Source organism: Kogia breviceps, chromosome X, assembly GCF_026419965.1.
Source record: "Kogia breviceps isolate mKogBre1 chromosome X, mKogBre1 haplotype 1, whole genome shotgun sequence".
Lineage (NCBI taxonomy): Eukaryota > Metazoa > Chordata > Mammalia > Artiodactyla > Physeteridae > Kogia > Kogia breviceps.
In genome coordinates this window covers 65,778,178-65,797,455 of record NC_081330.1, presented here as the reverse complement: position 1 = coordinate 65,797,455, position 19,278 = coordinate 65,778,178, and the positions used below count along the sequence as shown (strand labels likewise).

The 19,278-nt window shown below is 37.9% G+C and overlaps 1 protein-coding gene across 1 annotated transcript; it reads right to left on the bottom strand.

Moving 5' to 3' along the window:
- Window positions 1-7,615: 7,615 nt before the first annotated feature.
- Window positions 7,616-13,602, bottom strand: ITM2A (integral membrane protein 2A). Its single transcript, XM_059050759.2, has 6 exons — window positions 13,372-13,602; window positions 9,777-9,908; window positions 9,307-9,504; window positions 8,957-9,067; window positions 8,563-8,713; window positions 7,616-8,413 (listed from the first exon to the last, which is right to left on the bottom strand). The coding sequence occupies exons 1-6, from the start codon at window positions 13,480-13,482 to the stop codon at window positions 8,325-8,327; spliced, it is 792 nt and encodes a 263-aa protein (XP_058906742.1). The 5' UTR covers window positions 13,483-13,602; the 3' UTR covers window positions 7,616-8,324.
- Window positions 13,603-19,278: the final 5,676 nt, after the last annotated feature.

Sequence of the window (19,278 nt, the reverse complement as noted above, 5' to 3'; positions counted from 1 at the left end):
TTCTTCAAAACAGGCACATCAATCAATGTGATACACTAGATTAACAAGTTGAAGGAGAAAAAACATATGATCATTTCAATAGATGCAGAGAAAGCTTTTGACAAAATTCAACACCCATTTTTGATAAAAACCCTTCAGAAAGTAGGCATAGGGGGAACTTATCTCAACAAAATAAAGGCCATAAATTACAAACCCACAGCAAACATCATGCTCAATCATGACAAACTGAAAACATTTCCAGTGAGATCAGGAACAAGGCAAGGTTGCCCACTCTTGCCAATATTATTCAACATAGATTTGGAAGTTGTAGCCACAGCCATAAGGGAAGAAAAAATAATAAAAGGAATCCAAATCAGGAAAGAAGTAAAGCTGTCACTCCTTGCAGATGACATGATACTATAGATAGAGAATCCTAAAGATGCTACCAGAAACCTACTAGAGCTAAACAATGAATTTGGTAAAGTAGCAGGATACAAAATTAATGCACAGAAATCTCTTGCATTCCTATACACTAATGATGAGAAATATGAAAGTGAAATTAAGAAAAACACTCCCATTTACCATTTCAACAAAAGACTAAATATCTAGGAATAAACCTACCTAAGGAGACATAAGACCTGTATGCAGAAAATTATAAGACATTGGTGAAAGAAGTTAAAAGTGAAACAAATAGATGGAGAAATATACATGTTCTTGGACTGGAAAAATCAACATTGTTAAAATGGCTCTACTACCCAAAGCAACCTACAGATTGAATGCCACCCCTGTCAAACTACCACTGGCATTTTTCACAGAACTAGAACAAAAAATTTCAGAAGTTGTACAGAAACACAAAAGACCCAGAATAGCGAAAGCAATGTTGAGAACGAAAAACAGAGCTGGAGAAATCAGGCTCCATGACTTCAGACTATACTACAAAGCTGCAGTAATCAAGACTGTATGGTACTGGCACGAAAACAGAAATATAGATCAATGGAACAGGATAGAAAGCCCAGAGATAAACCCATGTACATGTGGTCACCTTATTTTTGATAAAGAGGCAAGAATATACAATGGAGAAAAGACAGCCTCTTCAAGAAGTAGTGCTGGAAAAACTGGACAGCTACATGAAAAGGAATGAAATTATAACACTCCCTAATATCATACACAAAAATAAAGTCCAAATGGATTAAAGACCTAAATGTAAGGCCAGATACTATCAAACTCTTAGAGGAAAACATAGGTAGAACACTCTATGACATAAATCAAAGCAAGATCCTTTTTGACCCACCTCCTAGAGAAATGGAAAGAAAAACAAAAATTAAGAAATGGGACCTAATGAAAGTTAAAAGCTTTTGCACAACAAAGGAATCCATAAATAAGACAAAAAGACAACCCTCAGAATGGGAGAAAATAGTTGCAAATGAAGTAACTGACAAAGGATTAATATCCAAAATTTACAAGCAGCTCATTCAGATCAAAATAAAATAAAAACAAGCAACCCAACCCAAAAATGGGCAGAAGACCTAAAGAGACAATTCTCCAGAGAAGATATATAGATTGCCAACAAACACATGAAAGAATGTTCAACCTCATTAATTATTAGAGAAATGCAAATCAAAACTACAGAGAGGGCTTCCCTGGTGGTGCAGTGGTTGAGAATCTGCCTGCCAATGCAGGGGACACAGGTTTGTGCCCCGGTCCGGGAAGATCCCACATGCCACGGAGCGGCTGGGCCCGTGAGCCATGGCCCCTGAGCCTGTGCGTCCGGAGCCTGTGCTCCACAACGGGAGGGGCCACAACAGTGAGAGGCCCATGTACCACAAAAAAAAAAAAAAAAAAAAAACACTACAGAGAGATATCATTTCACACCAGTCACAATGGCCATCATCAAAAAATCTACAAACAATAAATGCTGAAGAGGTTGTGGAGAAAAGGGAACACTCTTGCACTGTTGGTGAGAATGTAAATTGATACAGCCACTATGGAGAACAGTATGGAGGTTCCTTAAAAAACTACAAATAGAACTACCATATGACCCAGCAATTCCACTAGTGGGCATGTACCCTGAGAAAACCATAATTCAAAAAGAGTCATGTGGGCTTCCCTGGTGGCACGGTGGTTGAGAGTCCGCCTGCCGATGCAGGGGATAACGGTTCGTGCCCCGGTCTGAGAAGATGCCACATGCCACGGAGCAGCTGGGCCCATGAGCCATGGCCACTGAGCCTGCGCGTCCGGAGCCTGTGCTCCGCAATGGGAGAGGCCACAACAGTGAGAGGCCCGTGTACTGCAAAAAAAAAAAAAAAGTGTCATGTACCAAAATGTTCATTTCAGCTCTATTTGCAATAGCCAGGAGATGGAAGCAACCTAAGTGTCCATCATCAGATGAATGGATAAAGATGTGGCACGTATATATAAGGGAATATTACTCAGCCATATAAAGAAATGAAATTGAGTTATTTCTAGTGAGGTGGATGGACATAGAGTCTGTCATACAGAATGAAGTAAGTCAGAAAGAGAAAAACAAATACCGTATACTAACACATATGTATGGAATAAAAAAAATGGTTATGAAGAAATGAGGGGCAGGACAGGAATAAAGACACAGGTGTAGAGAATGGACCTGAGGACACGTGGAGGGGAAAGGGTAAGCTGGGATGAAGTGAGAGAGTGGTATAGCCTGATATACACTACCAAATATAAAACAGATGGCTAGTGGGAAGCAGCTGCATAGCACGGGGAGATCAGCTCGGTGCTTTGTGACCACCTACAGGGTTGGGATAGAGAGGGTGGGAGGGAGGGAGGGAGGCACAAGAGGGAAGAGATATGGGGACATATGTATATGTATAACTGATTCATTTTGTTATGAAGCAGAAACTAACACACCATTGTCAAGCAGTTATACTCCAATAAAGATGTTTTTAAAAGAAAACAAAAAGTAATGAAAAAATAAATTAATATTATCTGATGAATTGAATCCTTAAATTTGGATACAAAGAATGGCATATTGAAAATTCAGTGACTCTGCCAGTTGAGAGACAGCAACTTGAAAGCTGCAGTCAATAAAAGATGCCCTGTGCCCCGTAGCCAGAAACCAATGGGTGGAGGTGGAAGTTTCCCCTCTCGCTATTATATCTAACAATGTATTGAAGGAATTTTTGCTTCCTTTTACCACAATATTGGGTTTGATGATATTGAAATTCCTACTAGTCAAAAGTAGAACGCTTCCACCAGGGAACAGAGTCATTGTTTCATTAAATTGGAAGCTGAGGCTGATTCTTAGCCATTTTTTTTTTTTTTTTTTTTTTTTTTTTTTTTTTTTTTTTTTTTTTTCGGTATGCGGGCCTCTCACTGTTGTGGCCTCTCCCGTTGCGGAGCACAGGCTCCGGACGCACAGGCTCAGCGGCCATGGCTCACGGGCTTAGCCGCTCCACGGCATGTGGGATCTTCCCGGACCAGGGCACGAACCCGTGTCTCCTGCATCGGCAGGCGGATTCTCAACCACTGCGCCACCAGGGAAGCCCTCTTAGCCATTTGAGATGCCCCATGAGCTAGCAGGCAGAGAAAGAATCACTTGCTGGCTGGAGTGACTGATTCTGATTTCCGAGGGGAAACTTGGTCTCTGCTACACAATAAAGCCAAAGAGCACCACTACTGGAACTCAATGGATTCACAGAGGTGCCTCTTTTACTCTTTTGCCAAATAGCCCTAATCAGTGAAAAACTACAACAAATATAGGACTGTCAAAGATTCAGATCCTTCAGTGATAAACGTTTGTTTTATCCCACTCGAAGAAACAAAACATACCCAGCCAATATGCTACAGAGTGCAAAGGAGGACAATGAATTGCTTGTGGAAGAAGGATAAACTATGATTATCAGTTTAGGACTCATAAGCTGCTAGGAAATCAGGGGCTGAAGAAACTATGCTTTACTTTGTTTCTTTTTCCCTCCTTTCCACCACCCATTGTCTTAAATAAAGAGTAATGGAGGTTACTAAGGTTTTATTTTCCAGTGGAAATATCATTGAATTAACACTACCATGCAATTAGATGGTAGCTGATGGGGATTTGTGTGTTCTCCATGTTGAGGACATGCATATTTTATCTAGACAAACAATAAGAGTGGATCCTGAGGAGAAACATGAATTGGCTCTGCTGGATATTCCCTGCCTTGCTCTTCAGAGCTACTCTTCACTCTTACCCTTTCTGCTCATAACCAGGAGGCTAACCTTTGTGGACTGCATCAATGCACTCCTTTCCTTCTAGCTCATAGCTGAGTTCGGCCTATAGGGGACTCCATCAGGAAATTAAAGGGCAAATTGGCTGTGTTCTTTTACCAAAGGAGCTGCGTATTTTTTTAATCTCTGGTAAAAGGACACAGGTCCTGTCAGAGAAAGTTCTCATCTATAGCTAATATTTCCAGGTTCTGGGAATCATTATTTTCCCTTGAATATTCAAAGCTAGGGGTGTCATAAGGGTTATTCAGTGTTGCTAGTCCTGGTGAGCTTCATTGAGACTTGGTTTCTATTAACCTTTCTTACACCTTAATAAATTGTCCCTTTATTAATCCCTTTTCATTATACTGTTTGAGAGTGCTGTCTATTTTCTGTCAAGACCCTGAGTGACATATCAAGTATCAATTTTCCCCTATCTACCCTGAGTAATTTATAGGATCTGCAGGGCCAAGTCATATTACCTTTCATCCAAGTGTATAAGCCAAAATCTGGGAGTCATCAATGAAAAAAACCCTTTGATACTGCTTACTCTACATATGGAATTCATAACTATTTTCTGTTAATTTTATACCAAAAATATATTTCAATTTATTCTCTTTCTTTCTTTCATCATTGTCACTTTCCTAGTCCAATCTACTGTCATCTTTTGCTTGGACTACTGAAATAGCCTCCTAACTGGTCTTACTTCTCTTTTGTCCTGCAACCAAAGCGATCTTTTAAAAATACCAATTTGTTCCTTTCCATGGTCCTGACTAAAACCCTTCAATGTTTTCCTATTACTTTAATGACATTTTTTTGACATACCCGGAAGAGTCCTACATGATCTGGACTCTAATTTTCCAGCTTCTGTTTATACAATTCTGGTTACTCAGTGTGCTCCAGGCTCTCTTACTTTCACCTTCTCCAACAAACACACTTCTTCCTTCCTCAGAGACTTAGCTCCCCCTTTTTTATGACTGATATATTCTTTAATTTACTTCATTTATACTAGTTTTCTTTCGGCTCTCAATGTAAATGTTACATTCTCAGTTAAAACTTCATTAATAGTCCAAGATTGGCCCCCTCTATTATAAACTCTCATAAGCATTCTATATTTTTTCTTTATAACAAAATTATACAATTATTTGAAAAAAAAAGTATTTCTCCCCCCAAGAGACTAGATGCTCAACAGGTGTGATGCCCATACATATTTTTCTCACAACTGTACACATGCCTAGTGCCTAAAGGAATGTCTGGCAAATCAATCAATCAATCAATCAGTCAATGCAGTCAATAATCTTGTGGGGGTGGGTGAAGGCATAGAAGGGAAAAGTAATACAAGGTATGAAATCCATAACTATGCTTCATAAATCAACTCTTAGATAAATTACTGCCTGCTTCTCTGGTTGACACAAATCCTGGGTTCTGAGTGGACAAATGATGGAACAACTAGTGTCTGTCACATATTAATTCCTCACAGATTCCAAAATCAGGTTTTCCTTCAGTTATACTTTTAGTGTTTCTGAGGGCTTTCTATTTTTCAAAATATTTCTTGGTAGTGAAAATTTAGAAGTTCCATCTGGGGGAATGTAGCAACTAGGACTTTTGTTTTACTTTTTCATTAGCCATTTTACCAACACAATGTGATAAACAGTGTATCTCACAGCATGGAACTTCCTTTAGGATCCTGTTCTTTTACACACTAGGATCTCTTGGCATTGTATTCTCTAACTTGTGTGAATGTCACCTTTAAACTTATTGTAAATTTGGCTGTGGTTTAATAGTTATTCATGTAAGAAAATCCTGCCTCCAATTACTCTTTTATTTTCATTTTTCTTTTTCGCTATTCTCACCTATTTATGCTTCCAGACGAACCTTCAGATAATTTTCTCAAGTTCCAAAAGCCATTCCTTGGGAATTTTGGTTGGAATGGGGTTAAACCAATAAATTTAACTGGGAAACAATTTATTTATTTGTAATCCTCTTTCTTCCCTTTCCATTCACTCAACTCTTTTGTATCTCTTAATTATGTTTTATGGTTTTCTTCATAATAAATTTCTTGTTCTGTGCTATTTTATGTCCCTTTTGCTATTATGAATAAAGTATTTTTCACCTGTTTGTATTACTTTTTAAATTGGTTGTTGCTAATATAAAGAAAAGCCATTGGCATTTGTTTATATTATACAGAATCTTCTTATTGATTTTCAAAGTTTTCAATTAATCCACTAATGTGTTATATGTAAAATTCCATGGGGTAATAAACATAATTTCATCACCTTTTAAAAACTGATACTTGTTATTTTTTTCACATATTATGCATTGACCTGAATGTCTAAAACAACATTGAATAGCTACAATAACCAGCATCGTTTCTTGAATATCATCTTTAGTCATGATGCTGACTATTTAAGATAAACATGTAAAAATCATATCTCCCTTTTCCTAATTTTTATACTTTTGTGTGTGGTACGCGGGCCTCTCACTGCTGTGGCCCCTCCCGCTGCGGAGCACAGGCTGCAGACGCGCAGGCTCAGCGGCCATGGCACACGGGTCCAACCACTCCGCGGCATGTGGGATCTTCCCAGACCGGGGCACGAACCCGTGTCCCCTGCATCGGCAGGCGGATTCTCAACCACTGCGCCACAAGGGAAGCCCCTAATTTTTATACTTTTATACAAGGAATGGGTGTATAATTTTATCAAATTCCTTCTGAATATTCTCATTCTCTATTAGGAACCAGTTCTTGAATTTTTCAGCTACTGCTATTATTTTCTAATTATTGCATGATTTTTCCACTTTAAAGGTTTGTGTTATTGCTTTATTTCTAAATTCTTGAAAAATATTTAGTTAATGTATTTTCCTTTTTATAAAGAGAGTATTTAAGGCTATGGATTTGACCGGGTACAGTTTTAGCTACCAAAATTAATCAACAATCACTACCAGCAGGTGATCAGTGACATCAGGAACAATTTTTAACCTAACACAAGAGAAACTGTCTAAAGTACGGGCACCCTTTGTATGGAGTTTATACTCTTAGAGTAGAGATCACAGCATGTGAAGTTATTAAAAGTCATCAACATCTTATCCAAGGTTAGTTCTTAGTGACCTATTGTAGCTGTATAAGACTGTTTAAATTTTATGAAAAAGGAAGCACATTAAAGGTTTGAAATTGCTATGGTCCTGAAGGCTTTTAACAAATAGTTGAATTTACATGTAAGCTAATTATGGGGTCTTTATAAAAGAGTAATTGATATAATATCAAAAGAAGGGTAAAATATGAGATTATAAAATATAAATGTGTACAGGTGAGAGTAAAGGCAAAGCTAGGCTCATAATTTTAGATGTATTGCAGGTACACCAAAGCTAAATAAGTAATGTAAATTGTTCATATGAAGTATCCCTCAAATGAGAACCAGTGGTTGAATATGGTAAAATTTATTATACGGTTGTATTATTCATACAACCTAAGTTCCTTGCAGCATTCAGCACTTACACAGTTTTGTGGAATTCACAATACGGTTATCAGTGAGAAAGAATCACTGCATTAGTGAAAATGACTTCTTTATGCAAGTTTTTTACATATAAATCAGACCTATTACAGAGCACCTGACAGAAAGGCAAAGATGTAATTTCTAAATTCAGGAAAGTTGCACAAAGTGGAAAACAAAATGAAACTTAACAATGTTAAGCAATTTGACATGCTTTACACAAAAACATCAAAAACAATTTTAAATATTTTCAATTTAGAACATGTTCTACCATATGATTAAAGAGCTTACTTAAACACACACACACACACACACACACACATACACAGGATGGAATTCATTGTCAGGGTGTTAGCTGACACATTCATGCTGCTTTCAGAAATCTAAACCCTATAAATTCAAAAGAAAGACATAAGAATTATTTCATTTCAGTTTCAAACAACAAGCAATGCCAATTAAATTAAAAATTGACAAGAGCTTGCAGTGGTTAGTAGTTTTTTTTTTTTTTCTGTTTCTTTTTAATATAAGCCATAGAGTAAATGCATGAGTAAATATCTTGAGTATCCCACACACTTTAATGTTGAAGTCATATTATAAATCTCCGACTTGCTGTTACTAAGTGTACTCATTTTCTGTTGCCTTTTACTCTTGACAGATCTTGGTCTCAACAATAAATTCGTTGGGGAAGTGTCTAATCTTCCAGCACTTATCAATTGCACGTTTGTTGAAACCTGTGAGGAAATGCATAATAAAAGTGGCTTTTTCATTTTTGTGTAAATAAAAATATATCTAGATTTGCTCTCTACTTTTCCCGTATTCCATCCCTACTCTCCTTCAATGTCTCAACAACACAGGGTGAAGGAAGAAATAAATTGCCTACCCAGCAAGAGGTCTCTTCTGCGAAGGCGGAAGGACTTGCGGTTGTTGCAAAGTTGATAAATAAATATACCAAGGTTACTAACATCACGAATCTCCTCCACAGCAACCAGGTCTTCACGAACCACGTAAGTGTGAGGCAGGTATTTGCCACTCTAATAAAAGTATTTTAAAAGATTGAAAGAGAAATTCTTAAAAACGCGATTTCATTTCTCACCTATAGCAGATATACTTTTAAAATAGACTTTATTTTTAGAGCTGTTTTAGGTTCACAGAATATTTTTTATTTGAAAATTATTTTAGTGAAATGGAATTTTGGCTCAAATAATTAATTTTTAAAATGAGGAAGCAATTATTTGTAATTGCTTATATAAAAAGTTGACATCCAAAATACATACTGCCAGTTTTCCAAAGAGCTCCACTAGATTCTTTGGAGGCATAACAATGGAGGTATTGAGGGGCATCAGATAGCAGTTCCCCAGCAGCAAATCCAGGTAAGCAGTCATGCCCTGTTGGGGAGGGGGAAAATGTTAGGTATGATACAGAGAGTATCAATGATGCAGATTTTCCAATGACCATTAGAACAAGCAGTTATAACCTTTCAAATTCAACTAATGTATACTCAACAGCAAAAGAATGAAAAAAGGCTTTGCTGCAAAAAGTTGTATATTTATGAACAGATTTAATACCAATAAACTTATGAAAAATAAAGAAAATTCAGAAATACCTATAAGAACGAGAAACCCACCTTTTCAAAGTCGTGAATAATTGCTGCAGGGTCACTATCAGAGAAACTGGGGACAGGCACATCAATAATTGCGATGTTGTCATCCTCACGAATGTCAGCCTCTTCCGTCACAGGCAGGAAGTAGGGCTCTCCTCCTTGGAGGGAATTTGCAAGGTCCTCAGAATCAAAGAAGCACATCTCTCCACGGTAGATGGTACTCTAAAAGACAAAAAGGGAGAATCAAAACTTTCTAACACTCACTCCCGTGACATTTGAATCATTTCTCAAACTCATATCAGTTTGTTGTCCTGTTTATCAAGCTGAGGATTATTGATTACAATTATCACCATGAAGACAAATCAATTTTATACCAAAAGGTAATTTGAAAACTTTCCCTAAATCTTCATTTATCTGGGGACCACCGCAGATTTGTTTTCGCTAAATGTATAGCAATTAGTAATCCAAAAGATAATAACTGTCATTAATATTACCTTGGGCATGAAGTACTTGTAAATGCAGGCTCCACCAACAATAAGTCCTGCCAAGATGAATGAAAGGCCTAAGAGAGTAAGCATACATCTCCCAGAGGAGCCCTCTTTTTCCTTGGCGGCAACTCGGAGTTCCTATTTATTAAAAAGTAAGATCAAAAACAAACAAAAAAAAACAGATTGTGCTTTTAGACACATAGTTGCTTTTGTGTACAACTTATCTCCCTTGAAACCCAATATGTTTTAAAAAGATGTTAATTCACCCTAGCCTAAAATCATTTCAAGACACTTTCTGATGTTTAATAGATGTGAAAATCTCCAATTTATAATAATCTTTTTCTGGCATTTCCAAATCCAAATATAGATATAAAGTTATTTCAAATTACACACTTCTAAAATCAGCTGAAAATAACCATTCATTTATGCAATGTTATCCTCTTTAAATAAATGGAAACCATTACTTTTTGGACTTGTACAGTGATATAATCACTAACTTTCTGGAATACAACTGTTTCTTTAGTATTTTTTGTACATCAACTTGTTTGCCAAATTAGAGGTGAATTAATAGCCTTTGGTTTATTAACTGATTCTCAAAAAGCTGTTTTTTGAAAATTAACTTTTATAGGAAGGAGTTCTATAAAGTAGGTATATACCATTTCCCCCTATTTTAGAAATTAAAATATTGAAGATGAGATCTATTTCATAATATTCTTAATTTTAATGAGAAATTAGGCTTCCTAATATCACCCAATATTCTATGGCTGTGTATTGCTTGAATGAAATAACGTTTTCTAAGTTCTGGGCAAAACACTAGATTTAAAGTACAGTCATAGCTAGGTACAAGGCTTTGAGTGTGACAGTAACTGTAAAATGCTGTTAAATCCATAATTTGTTTAGTAATTGGAACAAGGGACTCCAAAGCAAACAAGTAACCAATTAACACTGTACTCTTCTCAGGGCAGTGGACCAAGGGGCCCTCCAATCTCATTCTTTTATTTCACAATATGCCCTAAGCAGCAGTGTTTCTGAAGGGTACAATGAATGAAGTCAGCAAATCTATTCTCTGATAATCAGAGGGTAAATCATTCAGACTGGTATGTAAATAGAATTGTTTTAAGTCTTTCAGGACATTAGCTCTTTTCCATAACTACTTAATGCTAATTAAACTTTAATTAATTTGGTGAAAGCAAATACATAGATTCTAAGGAGAGGCAATCATTTCATAAATGGCTTCAAAAATGATTTCTTTTTAAAATTCAAAGAAATATGGTATTCACATTTTCATAGTTACGTTTACTTAAGTTCAAACCTTCCATTAATACCGTATAAGCCTTGAAGGTTTTCCTTGTCCCAATAATTTCAAGAAATTTAAAATAATTTTTATTTAAAAAATAACCTAAGATTAACACTACAAAGGCTTTAAATTATGATTGTGAATCCCTGTAATCTAGAGCTAAGGGCTTAGAAATTATACTTTGGATGATGAAATTGAGGTCCAGAAAAATGAAGTGACTTTCGTAAAAGTCACAAAAATGACTTAGTTTGAAATTCTCAAAGGAATTAATTTATTTATTTTTTCTTGTCATTGAGATATGAGAAGATCAATCTGCACTGCAATTTGATTTCTCCTTCCAATATTTCAGGGGTTTTATTATTAAGTAAGATCTAAGTATTAGAGTGTCAATTTCATAAAATTTCCCACCATAATAGGCAAGATATGGAAACAATCTAAGTGCCCATGGATGGATGATGGACAAGGAATAAGGATTTTTTTTTTCATTTAAATTTGCCAAACTTCAGTGTGGTAGGGGCTGTCACTTACCACAGCTCATTTCCCTCTGAACTGTATTTTAAAGTCATTGTGCACAACCTCCGACATACTATTTTGTTGTGTTCAATTTCTGATGAGCTGATCAATACATCACAATACAATGTGCCAAGTACTATTAAATCAGTGTCTTATGGTGCCCAGGTTAGGATCCTGACGTATGCTTATTTTTGTTTATTCCTCATCACACCTCAGGCCTGGTAGAAATATTGTTTGCATATTAGCTGAATTCAACAAGTCATGGAGTTTGTGGTGATGAGGGAAAAAAAAAGGATTATTGTGTGGCTATATTTAACTTCTGGCATCTAATTAGAACTTCCCCCAAAAATCTGGCCATATTTCCCTTACAAAGTGTAGGACAATTACATATTTGACCTTCTATCATTTAATCAAAACCTCAACAATGCAAGGGGGTGTTTTTGAGTTCTGAAATGTGAAATACACAACAGCTAGTTTGATTGCTGGGTTAACTATTGAAAGTTTCCGTGATAAAAATTCTGCAAAAGCTCATTAGCTTGTCAAATTGTGTGCATAATCAGTTTTACTACATGGGTTCTCATTTCACTCAGAGATCTTTTCAAATCTCCACTCTGAACACAAAAGTTTAAACTTTATAGAGAGAAGAAGACAAGTTAGGGCAGATTTGCAAGCTCCAACAATGCACAGATTTTGTATAACAAGAAAAAAAATACGATTGTGCCTTTTGACATTGAAATTTTACTGAGGAAAATGAGGAGTAGTTTACAAACACTGAAAACGTGTTAGATGTTTAAAGGAGATAGAAATTGGACTAAATGAACAATGGCTTACATTTTGGGGGAGAAAATTTCCCCAGCTCCTGGCAGTGCTAGAAGATTAAATTACAAGGTCGGACTTGCTTCAGATCTTTCTGTGGGGGAGGGTGGGCAGAGGGGATATCACTCAAAAAGGAAGTACTGTACTAAAAAGAAAAACAGAAGAGAAAAACAAAACCCCTCAACATTTCTTTTACGAAAGAGTGTTTTCTTTAGGAAATGCCACTCTGAAAACATACAAGGCTCTTGCAGTAAGAGGGCACAGTGAACATCTCAAAATCTAATTAAGACCAACTTCAGTTTTGACAGCTCCTTTACCGAATACTTAACACCGGCTGTGACCAGGGAGAAACTGAAAATATACACCGGCGGGCACAGACACACACTTGCCCCAACCCATACCGCATCGAGTCAAAGCTGCCCTTTGACCCCCGCCCCATCTCCACAAACACTCAGGGATCCTAGAAAGCCTTAAGATTCATAGAACTTCATACACGTCGAAAGGAAAGAAAGAAGAGTTAAATCTCGTGTCCTTGCTCACCCTGCTTGTCCGCTCCGCCCCTGTGGAAGATGTGTGTGCCCCTGGAGCTGACCGGGTGACGTGCCTCTCTTTGACCTCTAGCTACCCACATGTTTCCCAGGAAAAGGTGACATCTGGCCCCAAGAGTTCTCCTCAAATTCCCTCCAACGTCCCTCCGCGATGTACAACGTGAGCTGGGACCCACGGAAAGTGGCGCGATGCACGGAGATGCTAAGGGACTTGGGGAGCCGCATGCGGAAGGTGGTGCGAATGGACAGAGTGGGGGTGACCGGGCAAACCCAACAGACAACGCAGAGAGCACCGCCGGAAACACAGGAACTCCGCAGCAGCTTTCATTTTGTCCTTTCCCACCTTTCCCCTTCCTTCCCCCCAAACCACTCCCACCCCACCTTCCCGACCCTAGCAGGCAGTCAGGGGTGGATTGGGAATTGCTACCTTGCCGGTCAGGATCTGAGCACGGACCGTACGGCTTACTAGGGCCTCCACGTCTTGCTGCACCTCCTCTTTTTGCACCGCTGTGGGTGTGTTGAAGGCGATTTTCACCATGGTGAATCTTCGGGCTGCGCGGTAAGGCGCTGCTCGAATTAGTGTCCTGGGCTGCAGGTTGGAAGAGGAGAAGATCGCGCTAGCCCTAGCCGCACCTTCTTTCTCCTCGTCTGCTTTTACACTACTGCAAGCCCAGGTCTGGGTATACTTATGACGCAGTCACAAGCTGGGTGGGAGACCGTGGGCGGGCCCAAGCAGGGACCAAGGGAGGAGCGGGAGGGGGTCCAAGAGCTGGAATGGGAGTGGGAGTTGCCAGTGGGAGGAGAGAAACTGGGTGGAGCCAGTGGACTGGGACGGAAAACTCCTCACCTGCACTCCAGGCGTGCTCCCACCTCGCTCTCTGCTCCCTCAGACAAGAGCAAGACAGGAAGGAAGCTTGCTGTGTCGTGTCTTTCTGCCTCTGGCCATGCCACAATAACCCCTGTCCCTGATTCTATTTTCCCAAACTTGGACCTGGCCTCCCGCGGGGCAGGGAACTGTAACTTGGCACCAATTCAAGCTTCCTCCTCTCTGCACCCACCCAGGACCAGAAAGCACAATTTCAGGAATTTTCTGTACCTTTACAATAATACCTTCCTTTTAGAAAACACTCAGAAGCACGTTTAGAGTTACTTGGTTCGTTCTCTAAACATGTTTTTTCATTCCTTGACATCTGTTTGTTTTGTAATTTTAATTTCCTATCCCAGAGCAATGCTAAATCAGAAATATAGGACACCTGCCTCCTCAATGCCCATTTTGCAGGTAGGACATGAGACAGAGGAGTATAGAAAGCTCATAGAAAATCCCTGAGATATTTCAGATCTTTCACTCTCCCAGGCCAGGGAATCCAGACCAAGGTCTCAGCCCAGAACTTGTTTCTTTTCAGCCACCAGCTGTGAAATCCACAGCGAGAAAAGCAGGGATGTGTGTGTACCTATGTGTTTAGGAAGGTGGAAGTGTGGTTGGAGATAGAAAATTTAGCCAGAAAATTAACCCAGCTCTAGTGAAAAAACAAAAAAACAATCTCATAGGGGCTGAGTTAGAAACCATTTTTGGAACATTTACATGAGCAGCCAGTGTAATCATACCGTTTCTTAAAAGTCAGTTCTCCCTGGTTGGTGACAATGATAGAGTACCTTTCCATATGAAATTCTTGCTGTAGAGGTTGGTGACTAGGGGTAGTAGTGGTAAAGTGTTTATAAATAGTCCTGCTGCCAAAGACAGTAGAGGGGTCTGTTTTGTGAAGATAATAACACTTACCCCCCAAATCCAGCTTGTGCTAGAGAATCCCCCGTCTACTCATATATTTATTAAAATGACTTGAATATGTTGAGAGTCACCACCCCTCTGTCCTAGAAATTCCAGGTTGTAGTTTTTCCCACTGAGGTTTCCTTGGCTCTGAAATGCATAGCTTGTCTCCACTGTGGCAACTTTGTGAAAACAGCCTTCATTTTCTTGGATAAGCTGCAGATGGGAAGGTAGATGGAGGGGAACAGTGGGGAGCCTGTGCCTTGTACAGGGCCAGATGTATGAGTTTGCTTAGAAACATTGGCATTTTATGTTCTTTTACTTGTTTTTTGCTCAAGTGGGGCCATTATAATTTAACATTTATGAGGCAACCTTTAGTGTAGGCTGAGGAAATCTCAACTTCCTAAGATGTTTCTCTTTACAGTTACTTTCTGTTTGCTATCACCTTTGTGACAACTCAGCCTAGAGTCTGTGCTAGTCTGGCCCTGTGATCCAAGTTGCTCTGACACATCTACCTACCAAGTGCAACGTGCTGGATGGAATAGTATTATTTTAGTATATCTTTCCTGAAATGTGGTCACACAGAAGGGGCAAAGATTATTTCTATTTTTCAATTAATAGACCCAAACTCTCATAACAACCAATGGAGTATATGATTAATTGCTGGGTTTGTGATATTGAGCAAGTCACCTCATCTCCTTGGGCCTCAGTTTCTCCTCAGTAGATTGGTAAAATATTTTCACCCTGCTTCTGTGAGGATCATTTAGGATAATGCAGGAGGAAACACATTTTAAATTATGAAAAGGGTAGAAGAGTGAAGTGGTTGGTTATGCTGCAATTCTTATTTTAGTATGTAACATAGCCAGGTTTGAAGGTTATAAAGATGATCTATTTCTTTTATCCTTCAACTATTCTTTAATTTCTAGAGCTGCTTAAGACCCCACAGTCTCTGAATATAGATCATCTTGGAAAAGGTCAGACTTCTAAGAATAGTCACATAAATTAGCATTTAACTTCTCTGTTTAATTTTTAAAATTTTGGCCATCTTCTGTTTCTTAATGCCATGCTGTATTTTAGGAATGTCACCCATACATCTCTAAGGGCCTTTGCTGATGTTGGACATATGTGCTGTAGGCGTGGTCTCAAGTTAGCAGATATTGCTGTTATCCTTTCAATATAAATACATAATGCTTGTGTCAGAATCATAGAATAGCAATAATACCCATTGTTAGTGCCCATTTATGAAAAGCAAATACTTCCTGCATGTTTTTTTAAAATTTCAAAATGTAACCTGCTACTTGCTCATTGGGCTTCAACCAGTATAGTGAACATATTTCCATCTAATAAAAAATGGTTCTCATTGATTAATCTTTTCCTTGTACTTGCTCCTTCCCAGTAATAACTTCTTGTTTCTCAGAATCAATTTCTCTCACTTTCTTGTCTTTGGTACTGTGGGGATCTGGCTGCCATAACAATTACAGCTAAAGGGTTTTTTTTTGTTGTTTTTCTCTATTTTTTAATTGAAGTATAGTTGATTTACAGTGTTGTGTTAATTTATGCTGTACTTCAAAGTGACTCATTTATACACATATATACATTCATTTTTAATATTCTTTTCCATTATGGTTTATCCCAGGAGGTTGGATATAGTTTCCTGTGCTATACAGTAGGACCTTGTTGTTTATCTATTCTAAATGTAATAGTTTGCATCTACTAACCCTAAACTCCCAGTCCATCCCTCTCCCTCCCTTCTCCCCAAATGTCAATGGGCTGAATGCTCCAATCAAAAGACATAGAGAGGCAGACTGGATTAAAAAAACAAGAGCCTACAATATGCTGCCTACAAGAGACCCACCTTAGGGCAAAGGACACACATAAATTGGAAAGTGAGGAGATGGAAAAAGATATTTCATGCAAACAGAAAAGAGAAGAAAGTGAGAGTGGCAATACTCATATCAGACAAAGTAGACTTTAAACCAAAGGCCATAAAGAAAGATGAAGAAGGTCACTATATAATGGTAAAATGATCAATATAAGAAGACGGTTTTATACTCATCAATATATATGCACCTAATATAGGAGTACCCAAATACATGAAACAAATACTACCAGCTAATGTTGCTAATCTTGTCAGAATCCACACCATTTAAATCCATAAATGAATTCCTTATTCTCACATGCCATATGATGACTAAATTATCACAACTTGAGCTAAATGGAATATGGCAAACAATTGAATGCCAAGCAACGTTGTCAACTCTCTTTGAATGACCCAAAATTCAACTGCACAAAAATAAGGCTACTAGTGGCATCTGTGATACCATTTAATTTATTAACTCATTTATTTGTTCATCAAATATTTACCAAGGGTCTACTGCCTTCTGCTGTAATCAGCCATGGGAATAGAGTGGTGACTAAGCAGATACAACTTTGCCCTTGTAAATCATGTCACCACTGCACACATGGCAATACCATTTGTTATGAGCTCTCCAGTTTTTGTAGCGGGAATGTTGGTCCCATGCTGTGGAGTGGGATATAGCAATTCTACAATCCAGCAGAGCGCTTCCATCCACAGCTAGTGCTACCCAGGAAGCTTAAATTCCAAGCTCTACTGCAATGACTTCACACCCAGCATTCTATTTAGGAAAATTAATATGACAACAAGATGTATTGGGAAACAAGTTAGGAGGCACTCCCACAGTCTATGTGAGAGGAGGTGGAATACGTTGATGACTGCAATATTGAAAATAAAGGGACAACGTCCATAGATGTTTAGGAGCCATATTTTACAAAGTCTGGTGCTGGAATAAATCATATGAGGGAGAAAAAATTAGAAAAAATAATTCTGTTCTGGATGATTGGGAATCCAAGATTTGGAAAATGGTGGTGCCATTGGTAACAGTACCAAACATTTGTGGAACACATCAAATGCTAGATTTCTGTGCTAAGCACATTAAATTGATTATGTTATTTAATCTTTACCACAGTGCTGTGAAGTATTATTACATTCACCACTTCATTGATGAAGAAATTGAATTTCCAGAATTTAGATGACTTGTCCAAGGTCAAATTCTAACACAGGTGATCTGATTCCAGTGTTTATACTCAACCTTATATTGTCCCGCTGCCACTAAAATAAATGAGAAAATCAACGAGGGAGCTGGCTTGAAAGCAGAGAAAATAATTAGCATATTCTCTATGGAAATGAAGCAAGAATCCCCTGCCCATACTGCAAGCAGAGATTCCTACCTAAGATTTTGTTCAGGACTAAAAACATTTGAAACCCTTGTGCAACTTTGCTGACCATAGGTACATGGCTATACTCTACTCATTTTAAAGCATATTTCTCCTGAGTTGTGCAGTTGCTTTTGTCAGCAGAGAAACAACTACAGGGGAATCTGGTCAGCCACCTGCTTCTGGATATAATTCCAGGAGTTTGGTTAAAGTCTTTAAAAAGCTGGAGAATTTCTAGGTCCACAATTTCCCTGCAAGCTCAGCTTGAGGAGCATAGCTAGGGCTCCACACAAAAAGTAACATAGACACTCACTCTCTGGAGTAGACTCTTGTTTCTTGACTCCATTTAAGGTTTCTTTGTAGGCTATGTTTTCTTACATATAAAAATAAATTTCATCATCTTTTCACAATGATTTAGTTTTATCTTTGGGGTTAAGAGGAAATTGTGGTCCACCCTCATTTATAAAAGTCACTTTTCTTCTCATTTAAGGCAACTGAAAAATCTAGTGAAAATACTTGTATTTTCAATGCACCTTCTCTAAATTGTGTAAAAAATCTTATCTCATTGCAGACTACCCGGAAAATTTTTAAAATAGAGTTATGAATCAATATCTGAACATGCCTTATGTGATCAACCTTTACATGAGTTCCAGTCCTGAATACTACAAGAGAGAAATTAAAGTTTAGCCCTAGGAATACTTATCAGAATATCTAGTTGGTTCAGTTGTTCCATAATATATTACTGAGTGATACTAAAATGTCTTTGTGGCTTTAGAGTTATGTTCTTATTCAATGAAAGCCCAATCATTTGTATTTTTAATAATGATTGTTAAACCAGATACTATTTTTACCTTCATGTTTAGTTTTCTTGGTGGGTCAACATATTTTGTTCCTAGTTTATTCTTAAAGAACACAAAATCCCAAGTGGTTTTATGACAGGATTCACCTAGATTGTTCTTGAAATGTAACTTTGTTTTTGATTTTCACTTCACTAATTTTTAGATAACCTCAATGTATTCATATTCCAAAGCCTTTAATTATTCTAAAGTATGATGGCATCTTGTTAATAATGAGGTCAGAAGAGCATACACAACAAAGGAATGCTCTAAATTAGATTCTCATTAGGTCAATGGCACAGTCAGTCCTAACAAATTAAGTCAGATCATGATTGGAAAATCTGGTTGACAATATCCTAACCCAAACTCAAGGTCCACAAAAAGTGCTGCTTACACTTTACTGTGGTTGCCATGTTTCTGTACTAGTGCAAAAGGGAAGTCTTGAATAAAGAAGGAATGTAGTGTGTGACACATCAATTATACTTCTGACTTTCAAGTT

Coding starts and splice junctions, on each gene's coding strand:
- ITM2A (XM_059050759.2), bottom strand. CDS start 13,482: ATGGTGAAAATCGCCTTCAACACACCCACAGCGGTGCAAAAAGAGGAG. Junction 9,909..13,371: donor CTCAGATCCTGACCGGCAAG/GTAGCAATTCCC, acceptor TTTAATAAATAG/GAACTCCGAGTTGCCGCCAA. Junction 9,505..9,776: donor ACAAGTACTTCATGCCCAAG/GTAATATTAATG, acceptor TTTGTCTTTTAG/AGTACCATCTACCGTGGAGA.